Below are 13,902 nucleotides of genomic sequence, written 5' to 3' on the forward strand. Positions count from 1 at the left end.
TACGACCATCCACCACCAGCTCCCATGGCTTCACGTGACCCTGATTCGGGGGGGGGGGGGGGCGTTAAGCAGGTGCTACACCTTGCCCAAGGGTGACCTGCAGAGGGAACGAGTGGATTACACCTCCTTTGTTGGAGACGTATCTCCACCCCAACACCCATTCTTTGCTTTGATAATAAATTAACCTTGCCAGTTGATTGGTGGAGGGGAATAAACTGTCGATGTTTCAGGCTGAGACCCTTCATCAGGACTGAAATCCTGATGTTGGTACACTGTATCTCAGTCCACGTGACAGTAATAAACCAATACCATTGTCAACATGGAATTTTCAACTCATTTACATTCCCGCGTTAACGGATCGTTTTTAATGTACTCATTACATATTTGAGCATAAGGGTTTTGATGATTAGACGCGGCATGCCTACAGGGCTACTCAAATGGCTGGCTGCCCTCTGCTGGTGCATTAAGGTTAGAAGTTCAAGTGTCTAAATGATGCCTCTTGTAACCTCTTGAACCTGCTGTTTACCACCTCCACTTTTTCTCTATTAAAAGTCATTTCTGGAACCGCTGGTGAGTGCCCTTCACATTAGGAATATTCAGCATGCCCCCAGGGGAAAGCGGTAGCTGTCAGCTTGAAGTCATTATCTGCCCCATAAGTGACCTGAATGTGTAGTGCTCATTCACTTTTGATCCAGCACGATACTATTGCAGCAGAGGCACAAGGGGCTGGCGTCTGGAGTAAAAAAAAATACTGGAGGAACTCAGGCAACACCTGTGGAGGGAAATGGATGGACGTTTTGGGTTGAAACGTCCCAATGGATGTTTTGGGTTGAAATCCTTCATCTGGACTCTGACTTGCGGGATTGCAATGACATTGCTCCCAACGGAGGCCGGTCGTCCAGCGATCACTCCCGACAGAGGTCAGATGGTCAGCGATCGCTCCCAACAGAGGCCTTCAAGGTGAATGTGGAGGGGGTCAGCGATCGCTCCCAGCGGGGCGTGAGTTCTGAATCACAGAAGCACCGTTTGGTGTTCTGAGATTTACGTGATTGGACTGTACTTTATATTTGTCTCCTTTGTTTCTTTCTGCGTTTCCTTTCTTGTGGCCAATTGGCGGGTGTGTGATACGTTAGTTCTTTGTGTGTGGGGGTGGGGGGGGTCAGGGGTTTTGTTGCTACCGTCACTGTTCTTTTTTGCAAGTGTGGGGGTGGGGTGGGGGATTGTTATTGTCGCTATTTTTTTCTGTGAGGGAGGGGTTCGGGGCTTGTGTTGCTGTTTTTCTGTGTGGGAGGGGTGGGAGATCTGTTGCTATTTTCATTGCCTTTTTCCTGGGGGGTGTTGATGCTTTTGTTACTGTTTATTTCTGCGGGGGAGATTTGTTTTTCTTCGGGGAGGGTGAGGGCTTTGTGAGTTTTGTTTCTTTTTGTGAGGGGGGATGTTGATGGATGGGTTAGGGTACTTCATGGCTACCTGGAGAAGACAAATACCAGAGTTGTATTGCACATGCATATGTTGACAATAAAATGAACCTTTGAACCATATAGGCTGGTGGAGTGAAAGGTAAGGACAAAGGGACTCTATTCTTGTTTGGTCTTGGAGAAGATGAGGTAAGAGTAGAAGTATATGAAATAGAGGAAATATAGATGAGGGCTCCATCAACCAGATGAAGGATCTCAATCTGAAACCTCAGTTGTCCATTTCGCTCCACAGATCACGAGAGATTCTACAGATGCTGGAAATCTTCAGCAACGTGCGCAAAATGCTGGAGGAAATCAGCAAGCCAGACAGCATCTATAGAGGGGAGTAAACAGCTAACATTTTGTACTGAGACCCTTCATCCAGACTGGAAATGAAGGGCACAAGCCAAAATAAGAAGCTGGGCTGAGGGAGAGGAGTACACGCTAGCAGGTGATGGGTGAGACCAGGTGAGCGAGAAGATGGGAGGGATGAGGCTGGGGGATAATGCAAAATGGTGTGAGATGATAGGTGGAAGACATAAGGGCTGAAAAAGAAGGAACCTAATAGGAGCAACACACACAAAATGCTGGAGGGCCCCAGCAGGTCAGGTACCATGCATGAAAAGAAATAAAGTGTCTGACCTGCTGAGTTCCTCCAGCATTTTGTGTGGGTGTTGCACTGGATTTCCAGTATCTGCAGAATTACAATAATAGGAGAAGGTAGAGGACTGTGGGATAGAGAGAAAGAGATGGGGAACCAGGGGAAGCTGATGGACAAGTAATGGAGGGGGAAGGGGGAACTTCACAGAATCTGCCTGGCTCACTGATCCTCCAGCAGTTTTTTGCAATAGTGTTGCACTGACTGGGCAGGGTAGGAAACAGGGTACAACGATCTACTAATGGTGAATGTCACTATCACTCTCCTCCAGCTTAACATCCACGTGGGACATTCACGTCTGATTTTCAGGGAAAGACAGAGTGTTGAAATAACTTTGGGAATGAACAGCCATTAACTAGCTCTATTCTGCAATGTAAGTATGCAGCAATTTGCTTGAAAAATCCCACACAAGCACAAGATGGAAAATGAAAGATTCTTCTCTCGGTGTCCGTCCTTAAACTTAAATTAGGTAAATTGACTGAATTTTAAACTTCTTTAAAATAAAACACTTTCTCTAGATGTGTTGGGTTTACTCACAAGTAAATCACTGGCCAATGGCAGTGTACTACAGTAGAGTGCAGAACAATGCACAACCAATGGAACCACTGCATTATAGCACAAAGCCTCATTTCAATCCTGACTTCGGGTGTTGTCTCTGTGGAGTATACATGTTATCCCTGTGATCATCTGCCCTGCGTTAGAATCTGCTGGGAGTTGATAGAAATGGATGTAGAAATTCTGAAAATGGGATTAACATAGGACTGGTGTCATCAACATCATCATTATGTGCCACGTCCATAAGACCATAAGATATTGGAGCAGAATTACATTTGGCCCATCAAGACTGCTCTATCATTTCATCATGGCTGATCCAATTTTCCTATCAGCCCCAATCTTCTGCCTTCTCCACATATCCTTTCATACCCTGACCAATCAAGAATCTATCAACCTCTGCCTTAAATACACATAAAGACTTGGCCCCCACAGCTGCCTGTGGCAAAGGATTCCACAGATTCACCACTGTCTGGTTAAAATATTTCTCCTCATCTCTCTTCTAAAAGGAGGCCCCTCTATTTTGAGGTTGTGTCCTCTGGTCTTAGACTCTGCCATCATAGGAAATATCCTCTTCAGATCCACTCTATCAAGACAATTCACCTTTCAATAGGTTTCAATGAAGTCACCCCTCCTTCTGAATTCTAGTGAATACAGGTCCAGAGCCATCAAACAATCTTCATATGACAAGCCATTCAAATCTGGAATCATTTTCGTGAACCTCCTTTGAACCCTCTCCAGTTTCAGCACATACTTTCCAAGATAAGGGACCCAAAACTGCTCACAATTCTCCAAGTGAGGCCTCACTAGTGCTTTATGAGCCTCAACATTCCAACCTTACTTTTATTTCCTAGTCCTCTTGAAATGAATGCTAACATTGCATTTGCCTTTCTCACCACTGACTCAACCTACAAATTAATCTTTAGGAAACCTTGCACAAGGACTCCCAAGTCCTTTTGCGTCTGTTTTTTGCATTACCTCTCCATTTAGAAACAGCCAACCCTTTCATTTCTTCTACCAAAGTGCATGACCATACACTTCCTGACACTGTATACCATCTGCCATTTCTTTGCCCATTCTCCTAATCTGTCTAAGTCCTTCTGTACTGTCTCTCTACTTCCTCAAAACTACCTTCCCCTCCACCTAGCTTCATATCTTCTGCAAACTTTGCAACAAAGCCATCAATTCCATTATTCAAATCATTAACATATTACATAAAAAGAATTGGTCCTAAAACAAACCCTTGTGGACCACTAATAATCAGCAGCCAACCAGAAAAGGCTCACTTTATTCCCAGTCTTTGCCTCTTGCCAATCAGTCACTGCTCTATCCATGGTAGTATCTTTGTTGTAATTCCATGGGCTTGTAGCTTGATAAGCAGCCTTGTGTGTGGCACCTTGTCAAAGGCCTTCTGAAAATGTAAGCATACAACATCAACTGAATCTCCTTTGTCTATCCTGCTTGTTAATTCTTCAAAGAATTTCAACAGATTTTTCAGGCAAGATTTTCTCTTGACGTAACTTTGTCGACTATGGTCTAATTTATCATGCGCCTTTCAGTACCCTGAGATCCCATCCTAATCAACTCCAACATCTTCCCAACAACTGAGGTCAGACTAACAGGCCTATAGTTTCCTTCTTCTGCCTCTCTCCCTTCTTCAACAGTGGAGTGACATTTGCAACTTTCAAGTCTTCCGGAACCATTCCAGAATCTAGTGATTCTTGAAAGGTCATTACTAATGCCTCCACAATCTCTTCAGTCACCTCTTTCAGAATCATGGGGTGTACACCATCTGCTCCAGGTGACTCATCTACCTTCAGACCTTTTAGTTTCCCAAGAACCTTCTCTCTAGTAATAGTAGCTTCACACACTTCATGATCCTTGACAACTGGAACTTCTACCATACTAGTGTCTTCTACAGGGAAGATTGATGCAAAATACTAATTCAGTTCATCTGCCATTTCTTTGTTCCCCCATTACTACCTGTCCAGCATCATTTTCCAGGGTCCTCTCTTATACCCTTCATGTATCTGAAGAAACTTTTGATATTCTCTTTAACATTACTGGCTAGATTACTGGTGGAGCTTAGTAGGGTTAATGGCGCCTACTCCTTTGCTTGCATCTTCGGAAACAGATTTAATATCTCCATTTTTCCTTGTCAGGGTTCTTCTGAAGACCCTGACTTAGAGTTACACGCCGACTATGGTTTTTTGCGGGATAGGGACCCGCTCTCGGGCTTTCACAACTAGCCGTTGTTCAGCTTGCCAAGGGCTTGGCCTAAGAGCGCCGCTCGCTTCCAGAGGACTGAGCTTTCGTGGCTCTGGAAACAGGGGGATTGGAGGTCGCTGTCCGAGAAGAAGACTGGTGTGTCGTGGGAGATGGAAGATCTAAGGCCGTGTGCCCAGAGACCTGAGATCGTTGGGCACAGAGCTTGGAAAAAGTGACACAACGGATTTTTAACATCATAAACCAGCGAGTCGTTTGTTATGTTTCCCCTCTTGCTGTGAAACGGAGACATCTCTTTCTCCCTTATTAGGGGGAGGGGGAGGGGGAGGGACAGAGAGAGAGAGGGAGAGAGGGAAAGAGAGAGGGAGAGAGGGAAAGAGAGAGAGAGAGAGAGAGAGCGCGCCTGTGGTATATCGATCGAATGCCGGGTGAACAATGTAGTCTTTGGAGTACTGCAAATCTCTGCCTTTACTGTTGTCTTGCTCACGCTTGAGTGCTCGGTGGTGGGTATCAATGCTTTTTTTTGCTGGTGTGGGGAGGGGGGATCGTTGCCTGCTGCTGCTTACAAACAGGAGGGAGGGGAGCTGGGGGGGACTTTGGGGTTCTAACATTTAACTGCCACTCATTCTTTGGGGCACTCCTCTGTTTTTGTGAAGAAAATACATTTCAGGATGTATATTGTATGCATTTCTCTGACATTAAATGTACCTTTAAAACTTAAATTTTCCATCTTTACCCTCTTAATGGATTTTTCAGCTGCCTTCTGTAGGTTTTTAAAAGCTTCCAAATCCTCTAATTTCCCACTAATTTTTGCTTTATTATACACCATCTCTTTGGCTTTTATGTTGGCTTTGACTTCTCTCGTCAGCCACGGTGGTGTCATCTTGCCTTTAGAGTACTTCTTCCTCTTTGGGATGTATATATCCAATGCCTTCTGAATTGCTTCCAGAAATTCCAACCATTGCTGCTCTGCCATCATCCCTACCAATCGATTCTGGCCAACTCCTCTCTCATGCCTCTGTAATTCCTTTTACTCTGCTGTAATCTGACTTTGGCTTTTCTTGCTCAAGTTTCAGGGTGAATTTGATCGTATCATGATCACTTTCCCCAAAGGGTTCTTTTACCTTAAGCTCTCATATCAATCCCTGTTCTTTGCACAACACCCAATCCAGAACAGCCGATCCCCTAGTGGGCTCAACTGTGAGCTGCTCTAAAAAGCCATCGTGTAGGCACTCTAGAAATTCCCCCTCCTGGAACCCACCACCAACTGACGTTCCCAATCTACCTGCATATTGAAATGCCCCATGACTATTGTAACATTGTCATTTTGGCAAGCATTTTCTGTCTCCGGTTGTAATCTGTAGACCACATCCTTACCATTGTTTGGGGGTCTGTTTACAACTCCCATCAGGGTCTTTTTACCCTTGCAGTCCCTTAGCTCTATCCACATCGATTTAAGCCTAAGCCACCTCCTTCCAATATTTGATTTCATTTTCTAACCAACAAAGCAAAGACACCCCGTCTGCCTTCTTGCCTGTCCTTTTGATACAATGTGTATCTTTGGTCGTTAAGCTCCCAACTGTAATCTTCTTTCAGACATGATGCAGAGATGCTTACAACATTATACATGCAAATCTGCAACTGTTCGTATGTGTATACTGTGCACATTCAGATACAACACCTTCAGTCCTGCATTCACCATTTTCGATTTTGTCTGCTTTTAAGTTGCAACTCATCCTGTTGACTGAGATTTTACCCTGTCAACAGCCTTTCCCCGCTACACATTGCCTTTGTAAACCAGCTACTTCATCTTCAGTACCATTAACTGCCTTTCCTACGATACTTCTTGCATTGAGATATATGCAAATTAGGACACGAGTCACATCATGCTGAACTTTTTGATTCCTAACTTTGCCCGAGGTCTTACCAACATCTGCCTCCACAACCTCTCCACTAACTATTCTGTCACTCTGGTTCCCATCCTCCTGCACCTCTAGTTAAAACTCTACCATGCAGCATTTACAAACCTCCCCATTAGGATATCAGCTCCCCTCCAGTTCAGGTACAAACCACCCCTTCTGTGCAGGTCCCACTTTCCCTGGAAGAGAGCCCAATGATCCAAAAATCTTATGCCCTCCCTCCTACACAACTCCTTAGCCACGAATTAAACTGCATAATCTTCTTAGTTTTGTCCTCACTAGCACATGGCATGGGTAACAATCCTGAGATCAAAACCCTGGAGGTCTTACCATTTAAATTAGCACCTAACCCCCTGAACTCTCAATGCCGAGCCTCATCACTTGTCCTACCCATGGACCACAACTTCTGGCTGTTCACCCACCCACGTAAGAATGCTGAGGACTCAATCTGAGATATCCTAGACCCTGGCACCCGGGAGGCAACATACCATCCGGGAATCTCATCCTCCTCCACAGCACCTCCTGTCCATTTCCCTAAGTAACAAATCGCCTATCACCACAGCCTGCCTCTTCTCCCCACTCCCCTACTGACTCAGTGCCAGGTAGACCCAACCACTATAACTTTCCCCAGTCAGGTTAACCCCCCACCCCCCATTAGTATCCAAAGCGATACACCTGTTGTTGAGGGGTACTCTACACTGGCTCCTTGGCCACTTTCTCCTTCCTGACTGTCACCCAGTCTCCTGTGTCCTGTGAAGCTATGCACCCGCTCTATTAGCCCCTCAGCCTCCCGAATGATCCGGAGTTCATCCCATTCCAGCTCCAGCTCCTTGGTGCGGATCGTTAGTAGGTGCGGCTGGCTGTACTTCTCGCATTGTAGTCGTCAGGGACACTGGAGGTCTCCCTGCCTTCTCATATCCCACAAGAGCAGCGTTCCACTACCCTGCCTGGCATCTCTACTGCCCTAGCTGAGCAGATATAAAGAAGGTATATATAAAGACATAAAGAAAAAAAAACTTAACCTCGAGTTTTTCTTTTCTATATTTTCTCTGACTGAAGCCTGAGCTAAAGAGCTAAATCCTCGAGATCACCACTCAGACGCCAGCCACTGCAATGATGGCCACTGCGCTTGCCCCTGCCTTCTTTAATTTGCTCTTGCTAATCAATCCCAAACGCCGATTGGTTGCTGGTCAAAACTCATTTTTGCTGAAGTGACCTGCTGCTAGCTCTTCTACTCAGACAGTGGCCCTGAGTGAAATCCCTCCTCTCTAAACTGAAGTTGTATGATGCAGGTGATCATGGTCTTTCCATGACCATGATTGTTTTTGGCAAATTTTCTACAGAAGTGGTTTCCACACCAGTACTAGCTATCTCCTAACGGCACGGTGAAATCTAAAGGAAGGAAGGCTAAATGATAACAGGAAGACCTAGCTGTAATGTATTTCCCCTGCAATAGGAACTAGTGATACCTCGGCACAGGAAATTTCTTTTCAATCTGTTGAGCTTCAGTGCGTCAGACCCAACAGTGACATCAAAGGTATTCTCATGGTTGCAAAAGGTCACAGTAAATGTTTTATCACTGAAACATGAAAAGACAGATTGTCCCATCTGAACGGGGTTGTTGTATCTTCTGTGTGCGCTCAGTCGCCAAGGACTGCTGATGGACTGTCTGGTACTCGATGTCCTCATCCATATCCTCCCTTTTATTGTCTTATTCTGGCATTTGCTGCTTTACCTGTCCTTATAAAGAAAATCCCATTTCCACCGCAGGCTGCTCCAGGATTCCTGTCTCTCTTGCACTGTAATTTTATTGTTTTCCTTCTGATTAACCCACTCAGTCTCCAATCCTACCTCTGGGTTACTTTAATTTAATCATTGGCGGTCTTATCTTCATCACAACAGTGGCGCTATGAACATGACTCTAGGCCCCTCCTCCAAGAGCCCTGCTGTGATATATGAGCAGAATTAGGCCATTTGGCTAATCGAGTCTGCTCCACAATTCAATCATAGCTGATTTTTTTCAACCCTATTATCCCGCCTTCACCCTGTAACTCTTAACCGCACCCCCTTCCCAATTAAGCACCTATCAGTCTCTGTCTTAAATGCACTCAATCATCCTCCACAGCCCTCTGTGGCAACAAATTCCACAGATTCTCCTCCCACTGGCTGAAGAAAATCCTCCACATCTCAGCTGCAAAGGGACATCCCTTCATTTGAAGCTGTGCCCTCTGACCCTAGACTCTCATACAAGTCGAAACACCATTTTCACATCCACTCCCAGGCCTTTCAGTATCCTGTGGGGTTCAATAAAATCCTCTCGTTATTCATCCTTCTGAACTCTACTGAGTGCAGATCCAGAGATATCAACACTTGTCATATGTTAAGCCTTTCATCCCTGTGAACCTCCTTAGGATCCTTTCCAGGGTCAGCACATCTTTCCTTAAATATGGGGCCCAGGGTTGTTCGAATGTGAATTGACCCAGCACCTTATAAAGCCTCAGCAGTACAATCTTCATTCTATATTCTAAACTAATGCTAGCATTGCATATTGATTGTACTTAAGCCTGAGATTAGTAAATCTTTACCTTGTGGGGAAGTTGAAGGACTGGGCTGGAAAATGTATGAGACACAGGGTCAATTGTCCTGAGATGATTTTACTGAATAACAGACAAGGTATAAGGGAATGACTATGTGTTTATCTCAATGGCCTAATGTAGGTTAATTTGTCCAAGCCCTCAGTTTAAGTCTTCTGTTCTTGTTCTGCACCTGTTGCTCAGTCAAATTCATCTCAAAACACATCTGTGGCTCATCTCAGAAGATTGCCCTTTGAGCAACTTCTGGGTAATTTCAATTGCTAGAAATATGATTCATAACAGAAACACTTCTGAGATTAAAATCAAAGAAGTTCACATGAATTTAGAAAGTTTATCATGCCAGACTGGATTCTTTGTAGGCAGATGGGGAATTTTATTCAAAATGAGCCTTGTGCACTTGCCAACTTGAGTCACTATTTTAATGTTTTTTTAATGTATTTGTCCACAAGATCCAGCTGCAACTCTGTCTTTTCTAGATGTTTAAGTAGCAAGGATGAAGTAACACCTTATGCATTCAAATGAATCTCACCATCTTACAGTTATAAAATCACATGGTTGTAGAAACAGGCCCTTTGGCCCACTGTGTCCATGCTGACTACTGTGCCTATCTATACTATCCCACCTGCCTCCATTAACTCCCTATCCACTCATTTAAGCAGTTGCCCAGATACTTCTTAACCACTGTTACTGCTCCAGTCAGCAACACCCCCTCTGGTACTGCATATCAGATTACTCACTGTGTGAACATTTTCCCCTCAAATTCACATTAAACCTCTTCCTTCTCACTTTAAATCTACGCCCTCAAATTCCTCCCTCCATTTCCCCTTCTTTCCTCCTTTTCTTTACTCCATAGCACACTGTCCTGTCCAATTCCATCATGTTTAACCATTTGTCATTTCCAACCATCACCTCTCAGGTTCTTGCATCATCCACACTCCCCTCCCACCCCCTCTCACCTACTGTTTCTCCCTTCTCACCTGGATCTCCTGGTCAGATGATTTACTGGGTACTGTGGGTGAACTCCCTTTCACACACCGTGACTCCGGTTTCCATTCTCCCTTTAAATTTACCTGGTTCAGTGGAATGTTCATTATTCTATGATGAGACATATAAAAAAGATTTTGTTTTAAAGCGTGTTGGCTTTATCAGTTGGAGTAACATTCAATAACACCCAATAGTGTGGAAAGCCTGCTGGTCCAGCATCACCAAGTTTCCAAAGAGTGCCAGTGTGAGTGAGTTTACTGTAGGGCCACGTCTCGGGGATAATGGATGAAGTCAGCAGAGTGGAGGAAAGTGGAGTAGAGTGCAAACAGCAGCAGATAGGAACATGATGAATAGTTTGTTTCTGTCTTGTAAATCCAGTGTAATTGTGTGTAATCTAATACTGGGGTTGATAAACTAATCAAGGATTCTTCTTGCTATCTGGTGCTCTCTCTTTAGATTGTAATCACTGTTGGATATCCATCAGGCAGAATCATTTATCAACAAAGCACAGGGGAGGAGTGAAGGGGCCTGGACTAGCTGTGTCTTACTTACAGTGCTGCAATCTGAACAGACGGCAATGCTGCCTTGCTACGGGAATTGCCTCCGTTTTTAACTGCAGCCAGGCATCCAATGGCTAAATGTATCCCCGAGCTTTTCTGGGGCTGCAGGGAGGGTGAATGCTGATCTACCCTTGTGATTGTAGATGTGGCCATTCACTGGGAGAGGCCGGAACGATCCGAGGGTCTGTGTGCGGTGGGGGGCGGGGGGGGGGGGGGGGTGGTGGTGAAAGGCTGGGGTAAAGCAGGGCTAGGGTGGGAAAAGAAGGTGTAGGGTAAGATAAAAGGGGGTTGGAGGAAGGAGGCAAATAGGCTGAGGGATGGGGATGGGGAAGTGAGGGGGAGTACTTACGGAGGTGGAGGAAGGGGAGTAGATGGAAAGGAGCTGAGGAAGTGTGTGTGTGTGTGTGAATGCAGAGCTTGGCACCCAGTCCTCATGGACCTAACTCTGTCCACCCCACCTTGCATGTTGTGTGCTGATGTGAAACGGATACCCGTCACACTCACAGCAATCACACAGTGACATCCTCGGCTCCTCACTGAGCTAAACGTAGGTCAGTCCTGACCCTGAGGGGCCACCTAAGAAGCTGGTACTGGTGATGGCTCCTGGTTTTAATTCAATGCAAATGCATCTTGTCAGTGTTAAATAGGGAAGAGGATCTGAACTGAAACCAGTAACGAGAAACTCAGACCTTTTGGATCCAACTTCCAAAGGCCTCCTCAGAGAATACTTAACAAATGTTTTGAGGAATTTAAGGAAAGTGCTATTAATGGTGCACTAATTTAAAATGATGGGATAAAACCAGCACTGAAACCCCACGGTGTACAATTCCTGCCCTGTTATATACATCAGAATATATTCAATCTCACCAAGGCTCTAGACACAAAGCCTTGGCTCTGTGTGGTTGCAAGCGATGTGAGATCAAGCAGGATTGAATATTCCACTAGTGAAGAACTTGTGGGCAATGCGCCTCCATGTGAAAGTGGGATTATTGTTTCAGAAATATGTTTGCCTGAATGTTAGCACTGAGTTCTAGTAAGGCGAGAGAGTCCTCTTCTCTCTGGTCTGGTCTGAGGTAAACAGCAGTACAATCTGAGGCACTGTGGCCTAGGAGAGAATTCATCATTTTAACATTTTGACAGGTTTTCCATTATACATTCCCGTTTGTTCCTCAACAATTCATCTTGGTCGCAGCATACGTCAGGCAATTTCAAATGAGACTGAATTAGTAAACACAGACAGGGTGTGTGAGTCACGGAGTTCCCAAAGGTTTCTGGAATCAGATAACAGTTTAGAAGGCAGATGATGGAGGAGGTAAGTCATTCAACCTGCCAGAGGTCTCCCTTCTGCCTCAGTTCAGATACAAGGTTATGAGTCAAACAGAGGCAAATGGGATTAGCTTTAATGGGGCATGGTCCAGTTAGATGGAACGGCCTGCTTCCATGCTATATAACTCAATGACTTAGGGGAAAGCTATTCAGCCTTTCATGTCTGCACCTATTGACGAGTTCTTGGCTGATCTTTTACCCCAGTGCCTCCTTCCTATCCTAACCCCATATACCATGATTCAGAGTTCAAAGTATATTTATTTTCAAAGCATGTATTCATCTCCTAACAGGCAGCCATGAAACAAAGAAACACCAAAATTTTTTTAAAAAGACCATCAAACGCCCAAAAAAACCCAAATCACACAAACAACAAATGCAAGCAAATCACATTCTGAAATGAAGCTCACAAAGAATTTGTCCACGGACCCTTAAGTCAGCGCAGAGCCGAGTAAACATCGTGAAGCAGCAAGCTGAACTGGACTGTCTCTCGCCTTAGGCCCCGAAACTCTGACCTTTTCAATCTGGCCCACTGTCTAAATCATTGTCCAAACACTGGGTTCCGTTTCCTCGATACACTCTAGGACCTGGACCCCGCCGCCTCGATTCGGCCTGTACCCGACCTTTCTGATTTGGCCTGGCACTTAAATCGGTCGAAACTTGGGTCTCCCTCAGTCTCGGCGCCGGGCTCGCTTCCTCGTATCACCTCAGTTCTTCCACATCGATTTGCCTCCAAGTCCAAAGGACAATTGCTGGAGATGATTTTTTGCCAGAAAAAGAGTGATTAACAAAGTTCCCTTAATACTGATTTATCACTGTACAGCACATTCAATGTGATGGGTTGCTTGCTCTATTCATGTACATAATTACAGGCCCTTCCCCTGACTCTGGGACACCCTGTATACACCAACAAGTGCTGTTGGGATGGATGGAAGTTTGCTTGCAAGCTGCTGCTGGGTTGCAGGTATCTTCTGCTGGGTGGGATAAGGGCATTTCCATATCACCTCTCTCTCCATTCCTCCCCGAGCCAGGAAGAGGCGGGAGGCCTGAGTAGACTGGCTTGCTCACTCGTTGCATCAGTACGACAGGCTGGCGGCCACTCCCCCGTCCCCGTCTTTCTGTGATCCTCTGCCACGCACTGCTGTTCATTTCTGACTACAAACAGTCCTCAGGAACGAAACCCTGCAGTAACCTGAGCAGAGGTTGGCTGAAGCCCCTTCGACTGCTCTGAACTGTGGTCTCAGCTCCAGCCGTGGAAGCATCCCGGTCCTCAGAGTTAGCGCCACACTTAGGTCTGCCCTTCGTGAGCCTGAGCAAACTGCACCCCAGGGTGCCTGGAGCATTAAGTGGGGTGTGCACCAGTACTGTATGACAAAGTCCCTTCTCCCCACTGACCTTTGGATGCAAGGCCCAAGGGAACTGAACCCCAGTCTCTCACTGTGCCTTGACTATTTCCACTTCCTTCACTTTCGTGCCTTAGGTGTAAGACACAAGCTAGTTTCAGGCTGAAGACTGTAACGCTACAATGCCGATGAAGAGATGAATGAGTGTATACCTTGCTACTCCCTGAGTTAATGGAAGAGAGAAAAAAAATGGCATAAGGGGTACTTCCAATCCCTCTATAGTGCC

At 45.4% G+C, this 13,902-nt stretch overlaps 1 protein-coding gene across 3 annotated transcripts in view; it reads right to left on the reverse strand.

The window, feature by feature from the left end:
• Nucleotides 1-13,902, reverse strand: part of zmat4a (zinc finger, matrin-type 4a) — a 288,459-nt gene that overhangs the window by 17,361 nt on the left and 257,196 nt on the right. For 2 of the 3 annotated variants that reach the window (XM_073058194.1, XM_073058204.1), the window contains one exon: nt 10,384-10,501. The exons of the other annotated variant lie outside the window; for it this stretch is intronic. In XM_073058194.1, coding sequence (XP_072914295.1) covers nt 10,384-10,501 — 118 coding nt within the window. The remainder of the gene's footprint in view (nt 1-10,383; nt 10,502-13,902) is intronic. 3 annotated transcript variants of the gene reach the window in all.

Source organism: Hemitrygon akajei, chromosome 1 (assembly GCF_048418815.1).
Source record: "Hemitrygon akajei chromosome 1, sHemAka1.3, whole genome shotgun sequence".
NCBI lineage: Eukaryota > Metazoa > Chordata > Chondrichthyes > Myliobatiformes > Dasyatidae > Hemitrygon > Hemitrygon akajei.